Below are 9,385 nucleotides of genomic sequence, written 5' to 3'. Positions count from 1 at the left end.
AAAGGGGGTGGGGAGCAGATAATGGCACTAAATTGATAGTGGAGTGTGGGATTTCTATTTGTTTTCAGCATCTTAGTTTTATTTTCCTTCCCTCTGCGCAGCTTTCTTCACAGCTCTTATGCTACTATTTAAATACTCTCCTAATACTTAAATAATTAAAACAACCTTTTTCCTATCAGTGTCACTTTAGGTGAGACAGTGAAATCCATTTGTCTTATATCTGACCAACAGAACAATTATTTTGGGGCTTTAGGGGTATGTTTGAAGGGGAAAATAAGTGTATTTGGGAGTAGCTCTCTGCAACAGTTGTTTGAATGGGTTTCTAAAATGACATTCATTTGAAAGCATTATGCAGTAAAAGGAAACTAGGAAAAAAACATTTATTGTGCTTGCCTGGATGTATTTGAAGGGTGGTGTTTTTTTCTTTTTAGGTGTTTAGACTATTGGTCGAATTTGCATTTATCCATCTTGCAATCTCTTCTTTTTAAACACAGAATTCAAGTCGTTTAAATGGAAATGGATCTTCAAAAGAGGATGCCAGTACTGTTGGTGTCACCTTAAAAAGGCCATCTTCAGCTCCACCCACAGCTTGTGTTCAAAACTGGGCAATTACCAGGCCTTCAATAACTAACCCATCAAAAAAACAGAAAATCACTATCAGTATTCATAACAAATTGCCTGCGCGTCAGACAGCGTCACAGCCTGACTGCCGTGCTCTGGAGGAGGAGGCGGAGCTAAACAAGTCTGTTCCTTCATTCACATTTACAGATTCTTCTGCAGCAGAGTCTACCTCAAATGCATCAATGTTATTTGCTAATAATGTTTCCAAACAAGACGCTATGGATGAAATCCTTTTTGAGCCAGTGTTGAATGGAAATCTTAAACTCAGCTCTGATAATCCAGTCTCTTATGGTACAGAGCCTTCAGGAAAATCAGAGTCGTCGTCCTTATTTACAAGGAATTGCAACATAATATCTTCTAATGGAATTTTGATTGGAAAAGTCTGTACATTGCAGAATTCCCATTCTTCCTATCAGAATGCTGAAGAGGAAAGATCCCAGCATGAGCTGCCAACAAATGATACACTAAATGGTGCTAATAGTTTAGATAATGAGCCTAAATTGAATGGACTGAAACTTGATGATTCCAGTTGCCAATTCCCACCTGCTAAACCTTCCGAAATGTTATTTTCTAAAACCAATGGAGTGCTTGAAACAGTAAGTTATGTTTTTTCCATCTAGAATTTCTCACCTGTGATGTATTCAGGAGTGCTATAATGTTCCCAATTCATGCTAAACACTGAGAAAACAACACAAATTTGTTCATAGCACTTTGTGATATTTTCCCATTCGAATTTGCAGAGCTGAGCTGATATTAGAACATGCCAGCTTACTTAAGTACAGCTGAGATAGAAGTTCATAAATTTCATTACGTTTATTTTTGGGTGTGAGTTGGAGTTACACGCAAAGCGTATCAAGCACATCTAACTCAAAGCAATCTTGCTTACATTTAATATAGAAATTCTGAAAACACTAGTCTGCAGTACTGCTACAAATACCATTATTTTTCTGCCTGTTAACTTCTGCATTGTAATTGTAGATGCCTATAGCTTTGTCTCCGGACCCTCAAGAAATGATCTTAGATTCCTTTACATACGGCCAGTTGAACAGCTTGTCAGAGGAAATAAGGTAAAATGAAAAACAGTTTGATTACAAGATTTTTGGAATTTTTTCATGGTTTTACCTGCCTACATACTCTTAAATTGGGAGATTTAAGCTAGTGGAGAGAGTTCAATTCCGTATGTCTAATGTTACGAGCAGAAATGGTGTGATCAGCCAGCACCTATTGCTCAGGTGCAGGTTGGTGACCCATGGAAAACTTCTGCTTTTTCATAGAATGTTTTTCCATTTTCCTCTGTTGTCTGTAAAAATGTTGTCTATTTCTCCTTTTTTACAGCACTACAATATGTAAGTATAAATTTTCATCATCTGCTCTCTCCTTTGGGAGTCAGTGAGAAATCTGTGTTTCAATTGTTTTTTCTAGTTGGAGTGGGAGAGCAGATAGAGTGGTTTTGGCTATTGATGTAGTCAGAACAGCAGTAGAAGAAGACGTGTTGGGCTTTTTTGTTTGTCTTATTGCAATACAGTCAGATGCAAGATGGAAAAAAGCACCTTTTCTGGGAGCTGAGGAGCATGTAACAATACAATATAGGTTTTTAAATTGATTGTCTTAGAAAGGATTCCAGTAGTCATGAAGTTTTTGTTGGGTGGGTTGTGGTTGGTTGGTCGTTTTACTTAGTTTTGTATAATGGAATTTTACTTCTAACCTTTATCTCTTTCAAGAAAAGTGTTTTTATTTTGCGCAGTGTCCCTGGACCTCAGGAATCTTCGGAGAACAATTCTCTTATGGAAACAGTAATGATGGAAGCTCTGTTGGTCTATGAAGAATCCAGGAAACTTCCTTCTGACTTGAGCCTTGAGGCTGGGAATCTTTTTATTCAACCAGATTCTGAAACCATTTTTACCAAAGAAGAAGTTGCTGAAGGTATTATAACAAAAGCTGATAATGCACAACCCCAATATCAATGGTCAGCACAAGGTTAGGAAAAGATCCTTGGACATTGAAGATGAATTCCTTGACAAAAAAGAGTCTGAGCACTGTGGTAACAAACTTAGAAGATTAAAAGAACCCGATCTCATTTCAAAAGAAATTCCTTTGTATATCAAAGGGTCTCCTGAGACTGAAAAGGAATTAGGGCAGGCTTCCTCTATAAAGTCTGATGCTGAATGTAGTTCTAAAAAACCTGCATGTCTGGATACTGCAGATAAATGCCAAGATACAAAGGACATATCTACTAACTACGTAGAAGTACCACCTGTCAATGACTCTTCTATTACAAAGCTGGATAAAGTTTTGGAAAGTCAATTTTCTAGAGAAAACGAGGGACCGACTCATAGGAATTGTGAAGAAAATAAGCATAGAAAAAAAGATAAATATATATATGATTCTAAAAAAACCGACAAAGAGCATTACCGAAGAAAAAGAGAACACTCTGATACCGAAGAGAGGGAGAAGCAAAACAGCAAACCAGATGTTCATTCCCTCAAGAGGATGTGCTATCACAGTGTGGAAACAAATAAGCAAAGTCGCTATAAACAGGAGCACTGCAATGCAAACAAATACAGATCTTCCTATACTGGAAGAAACAGCCCTGATGTCAGCAGAAACTCAGGGAAATATTACAGATCTAGAAGCAGAGGACGAGAACAAGACAGGAACAGATATTACCATTCCAAAAGAGAGAGAACTTGGAGCAGAGAAAGATACTATCAAGATGAATCCTGGAGATGGCAAAAATGCAGACACTACAACGATTACTATTATTCTCATGCAAGAAGAGATAGTCGAGAAAGAAAATTCTCCCATTACAATAAAGATTTTGACAGATCGAGTCAAGCTTACAGCAGGTCACATAAGGATTATCATTACAAAAGCAGGTGGCCTCACAACTCACTCTCTAGAGAAGAGGACCTACGTCACTTTAGCAGCCACAGAACAGACTCACGGCACTGTTCAGTACCTCAGCAGCAGCAATCTGGAAAATACTCTCACAAAGGACGTGTAATTCCACCTGTGATAACTCGTTCAAATTTTGAGTACTCTTCCCCAAAAAATGGAAAACAAAGCGACAGAAAAAGAAAATATGAAGGAAGTAGTGAAAGTGAAACAGAAAGGAAAAGCAGAAAGGTAGAGAAAGAGGTTTTGGATGATGAAAAGATGAAAAAGTACAAGAAAGTCAAGAAGAAAAAGAAGTCCAAAGATAAACATCGAGAGAAGGATTACAAGTAAGCAAGGATTCCAGCATACTCAGCAATTTTTTTCCTAATTCTTTTCTGGGTGTTTCTCATATCTTCCTTTTTTTCATTGTTTTTAACTTAGTTTTATAGCATGATCTGGCTGGGGACAATATTATTAGGTTGATCGAATGAAGACAGGAAAGATATTGCTGAATTGTATTAGAAAACTATACTTGGACCACATAGTTAGAGTCACGTCTGCATACTATTCTTGATTAGGTAAAAAATTTTTTTTTTAATTGCGTATATTCCAGAACTAGCCAATGTTAGTGATTCGTTTACAAACCAGGACCTGTTGTCCTTCAATCTGAGGGCTTAAGTTTGTTGCATCTAAAGTTAGATGCACACAAAGTACCACAAAGTAGCTGACGCGCTGCAAGTCATCACCTGTGGTAAAATTAATAACATTTTGTATATGCATCAAGTGCCACATCTTTTTTCTATTTTTAATTTGCATGTTTCCTTCAGACTTTATGATTCAGATTTCTCTGTGCTCCACTTTGACAATGACAATCGCAAACGTAAGAAAAAAATGAAAAAGAAGAAACACATCAGGAAATTGAAAGGCTTCTTGGAATATTTAGATCCTCGTTTCTTGAAGAAAACATGGGAGAAGGAAGGATCTTGCTCTTTTGCTGACTGTTTATGTGAGCAATACAGAAATGGACGCAGTATACAACCCCTTATACAACCCAGCAAGGAAGGGAAACCTTCCTGCGTGAGTGAAATCAAGAACTAAATCTCCATTACATCCATGGAGCGTATTAAAGGTAAGGGGCCACTGGATGCTTAGAGAATTCCTTTATAATTCATATGGAGGTTATTAAAACAACCTTTAAATGCTTGCTGAAATATCTGTAGTATAAGTTTTTTCTTATGCATGAAGGATCACTAGGAAATAAAGTCTGAAGTAAAGAGGTGGAGAAACAAATCTTTTGGGTTTAAATTTGAAGGTTATGTGGTAAACAGGATGGAGAGATGTAAGGTAGCAAATTAGATTCAGTCCAACTAACTGGGAAAATTAAGGAGGCTGACTAGTCAAGAGGGAAGCAGAGACTTCCAGGTTGGTACTGCTATACAGAAACACCATCTGCCTAAAAAAAGACTGCCAGAATAATTTGTTGAAATATTTGTTCAGCTTTATTGTAAGACAGAACTAATGCTGACTGCTTATTCAGAGGAACATAAGTTGGTGGTAATACTGACACAGATTTGTTTTGGATGCAGATCTGCCTTCTAAGCACACTGAACACACAGTTCCTAACCCTCCAGATAATCCTTTATAATTTAACACCCGGAGAGTATGTTAAATTCTTGCTGTTGTTTTACTGCTCGTTGAGTTCTTTTTCCTATTTGCATTGGGTTAAAAATACAGAGCAACAGGCTGACAAAATAGCTGTTTCCCCATTTTTAGTATAAAAAAGTCAAGTTGGTATTTAGTTTTCTATACAGAGAGTACCAAACTGAGTCCCTGACTAAATTCACACTGAACATGCTGTTCTTCTCAGCATCCTGACATGGATTCTCAGTAGATAATACAGTTTAAATTAATTAGCTCTAGTATTATATGACGAAGAACCACACTGCAACAAATACAGCCTCTAAACATTGAATTTGACAAAGTTTTCCACTATTTTTTTTCTAAACAGAGTATGCGTTATGTAGAAACAACCTTAGATGCCTGCTAATGACATGAGGTCACAGTCCTAATTGCTTGTATGTTTTAATAAGCACTCGCAATAGGATAGATTGCTGCATCAATTACCGTCATTTGATTTAGTTGTAGGACTATAGAGAAATGCTGATTCAGCAGGGCTGTAAAGTTTCTAAAGGTTCACTTTTTTAAAAAAATGAATTTACACATAATTAAAATATCTGTATATACAGTGTATCAGTACTCCAAAAAATACCGTCTGCATTACTGCGTCTGTTCTGAAAATCAGTCTCCCTCCCTGTCCAAATCTGTTTACCTCTTATAGGGAACAGAAGTAATCTCTATCTTGGTATCAAAGGCAAGCTTCATCTTGAACCTTGACATTTTATACCTACCTATAATTAATTATCAGTTGGCTTAACCATCCCTGGCAATCCCTTTCAATAACAGTCCAGGGCTGTAAATGTCATCCTGGCACAGGAAGCAAAGGAATTATTCTTCCTGCTTTACATCAAACTGCCTTTCAATATTTGGAGAAGTTAAATATCAGAAGAGATTTTTACCTGAGGGAATTGCATTGTTTGGATAAGGAGGTAAATTGCCACAGTTGGTGGATTCAGGTACAGGAAAGTTTCCCCAAGGTGAAGTACAGTTGTTGAGGAACATGTTTATATTTTAAGATGCTGACAACCACAAGTTTTAATCTAAAGATATGATATTTTGGAGGAGGCTGGCTGATCACATGTTATTGTAAGTTTTAATACAGAATCTGTCCCTTTGTTGAGAAAAAGAAATGACGACTGTTAGTGCTGTAAAAAAAAAAAAAAAAAAAAAAAAAAAAAAAGACTTGTTATGATGCTAAAGTCAAAAGAATCCCACTTGTACTAAATTCTAAGTATCTCTGTTCCAGGTGATCAATCAGGAACAATAGCACAGGTGAAAATGCATCTAATGCTCTTCTGGCTCTAGTGAATTCTCTAGCCAGCAGATGGCAAACTTTTTTTTTTTCCTACACCAGTCAAAAATAGAATAAGAAAGTATAGTGAAGGACGGAGAAGGACTTGCTAGGTCGAGCATTTCACTCGGACTCACGTTACTGTGAATAAATGAGCAAGAATGGAAATGTCTGCTGATAGCTTGCGGCTTACAGAAAATGCAGGTAGAAGGGAGAAGTTTTAAAGCCCTTATTTTCCTGTGTTCCTATGTTCTCTAGCAAGTTTCTGAAAGCTTCTGTTTTTTCAGCTGAGATCTGGTCATCTTGACCACAAGATCATTAATCAAACAAGGATGATGTCTAAGCAGACATTCAGATAAGATGTGCCCAATACTATGAAAGCATTGTCCTAATATGCTGTGTGCAGCTAGCAGAGTTGTTAACATGGGACTGAAAGAGTCACTTCGCTGTGAGGCCCTCAGGAGCCTTCCCCAGTCACAGAGCTGACCAAACTGCATGCAGGTTTGGGACTTCTCTGTTTAGAAATACAATCAGTGAGCCAGACAGCTACACCTTGAATCTGACAGCAGGGAATGACATTTCTTCCCTTTGTTTTTCAGATGCAGTTTACTGATTGAAACCTTCAATACTCAAACTAAACAAACCATCAAAGCCACCAACATTTGAATTAGACCAACTATCAAAGCCACCAACTTTTCACCATCAAAAGCAAACACTTCTCACCATCAGATCCGACTTTAATGTGATGGCTTTTGCCTTCCCAGCACTCCCATCAGTGACTTTAACCATTAACCAAAACCAAGACCTTTGGCCATCAATACCGACAACGTTATCAAAACCATGCTTACCATCCATACTTAGATTTTATCAAAACAGAAAAGTTACCATCAAAACAAAACCAATCATAAGTGGTGCTTCAGATTTCTGTGAAGAATTTTACCATGAAAGAACTTTTTTTTTTAGTTTTTAACTCGAGACTTTCTTTTTTAAAATGGACTTCTAATCCAAAATAGTCGAAACTTTCTACAACTGCTGAACATTGTAAATTACCATGTGAATATCTCACTGAAACTAATGCCCTGGAATAGAACATCTCAAATGCTGCTTAATTACAGACTCAGGTTGATTGTGTGTTATTCATGTAATGTTACTCCAAGTTAGACATCTGGTGCAGAAGCGACCAGGAAAACCATGGAATTATAAAATCTTCAACTGACCGTCTGTATATTTAATTTAAAGACTTATTTAAGACTTCACGAGCTCTCCAACAACTCCAACAAGTTCTGCAAGAGCTTCATCCTTTTTCTGCAACGTCTGACACTAGAAACTAATTTATTTCACATCTTAATTACACTCAAGATTGGGAGAAAACGTTCTGGTTTTCAGCAAGTGCAACATAACGATCAGAATATGCAGTTCTGAATGTATCTTCCAGACGATTTGTATATTCCCATATGTTTTTATTACATTTTCTTTTATACTTGTCTCAAGTCTCAGTTGTTTGTTTCGTCTCTAAAGTTTCTAGTTACAGACAAATTCATACTGTAATTTTATTTTTTATTATTAAATGCTATCAAACTGTGATGCACTTATTATTCACTGGTCCTGCATCAGGAAATGAGTGGGGAACCTGTATTAAATACAGTTCATCTGAATAATCTGTCTGGTTTATACAAGCTGTGTTGTTCAGAGATGTCTAAAGTTTGATCTTTGTTTTTTTAAAGATAAAAAGCACTTGCCCCACTGTAAATATATAGCATGTAAAATTTATATAGTATATAAATACAGCAAAGCTAAAGTGAATTTTTACTTGAGTTATTTAACATGCAATATGTCATGTGAATTGATAGCTTACCAAGTGTGTTTGATAATCAAGAAATCAGATCTTCCTTTCGGTCGTAGTGAGAAGATGCTGTCGGAGTACCCAGAGAAGATAAGTAATGAGGACTTCAGCTGCCTAGACAAGGATGCAGAAATATTTCTTCTTTGAAGTTAGAAGCTTTCAAAACCAGGCAACAGGTTGAAAGCTCAGCGGTAGCTTCCTGCTCTCTGCAGCGCTAACGGAGGAGGGAGGTTACTTTTTGCTAAATAAAGTACTTTAAGTAAGATTTTTTTACGTGGAGAACACCATAAAGCCAAACCATAAGTGTACCCTGCATAATGTTCCTATGGCAACAGTTATGTGAAGTTACATAAAGTAGCGTGACAAAGAAAATGCACACCTGTCCTGTATCTGCCTTTTTTTTTCCTCTTTTGTCCTTTGGCTCTGAGGTTTGATGTCTTGTCTCTGTCCAATGAACAGCTCTGGGCTGGATGTCTGAAAGGAGCATGGCAGCAGACTGCTGTGCTCTGGCATCGCTGGGGCTGCAGGAAGAGAGCTGCACAGTGTGGTGGATGCGGTGACCCCAACAGCTTGGAGCTCCATGCTGAGCCACTGCGGTGGCAGGGCTGCCAGCAGGGCTCGGTGCCTGCCCAGCAGAGATGGGTGCTGAACAGTGTGACTGAGATTCATGGAAAGCACGTGCAAGGCCTTCCCTTCTCTAGGAGTGGTTTTCAAAGGACATGGAAGTCTCCAGCTCCTCACAAATCAATGCTTATAGCATATGAAATAGATTCTGCAGTGAAGGTTTTTCCTCTCCTTAGCCTAATCATTTAAGTTTTCCCTAAAAGAATGGCTCTTAAAAGAGCAGCTATAATCCACCTGTAAGATTAAACCTTAATCTCTACCAAAAAAAAAAAAAAAGGAAAAAAGAACCTGAGCTGCAGCGTTTGAGGCACGGACTCAGATGTGAATGATCCAAATTGTTTATTACAAGTTCTCACATCCCTTATATACCTTCACAAGTTTTTGTTTTCTAACTTTCCCATCCGCCCTTACAACTTTCCCAACCACCTTTATGTGTCAACAAAGCATTCTGC

The 9,385-nt window shown here is 37.6% G+C and overlaps 1 protein-coding gene across 1 annotated transcript in view; it reads left to right on the top strand.

Moving 5' to 3' along the window:
• The window catches only part of LOC107320555 (ubiquitin carboxyl-terminal hydrolase 42-like), a 15,015-nt gene extending 6,559 nt beyond the window's left edge, over positions 1–8,456 (top strand). Inside the window, 6 exon segments of the mRNA XM_032447688.1 lie at positions 488–1,217; positions 1,600–1,688; positions 2,366–2,573; positions 2,575–3,845; positions 4,326–4,627; positions 8,317–8,456. Coding sequence (XP_032303579.1) covers positions 488–1,217; positions 1,600–1,688; positions 2,366–2,573; positions 2,575–3,845; positions 4,326–4,627; positions 8,317–8,456 — 2,740 coding nt within the window.
• Positions 8,457–9,385: the final 929 nt, after the last annotated feature.

The sequence above is a fragment of the Coturnix japonica genome, chromosome 14 (assembly GCF_001577835.2).
Source record: "Coturnix japonica isolate 7356 chromosome 14, Coturnix japonica 2.1, whole genome shotgun sequence".
In the NCBI taxonomy this organism is placed as follows: domain Eukaryota; kingdom Metazoa; phylum Chordata; class Aves; order Galliformes; family Phasianidae; genus Coturnix; species Coturnix japonica.
Note: the sequence above shows the minus strand (reverse complement) of the source record. Positions and strands in the feature narration are given on the sequence as shown.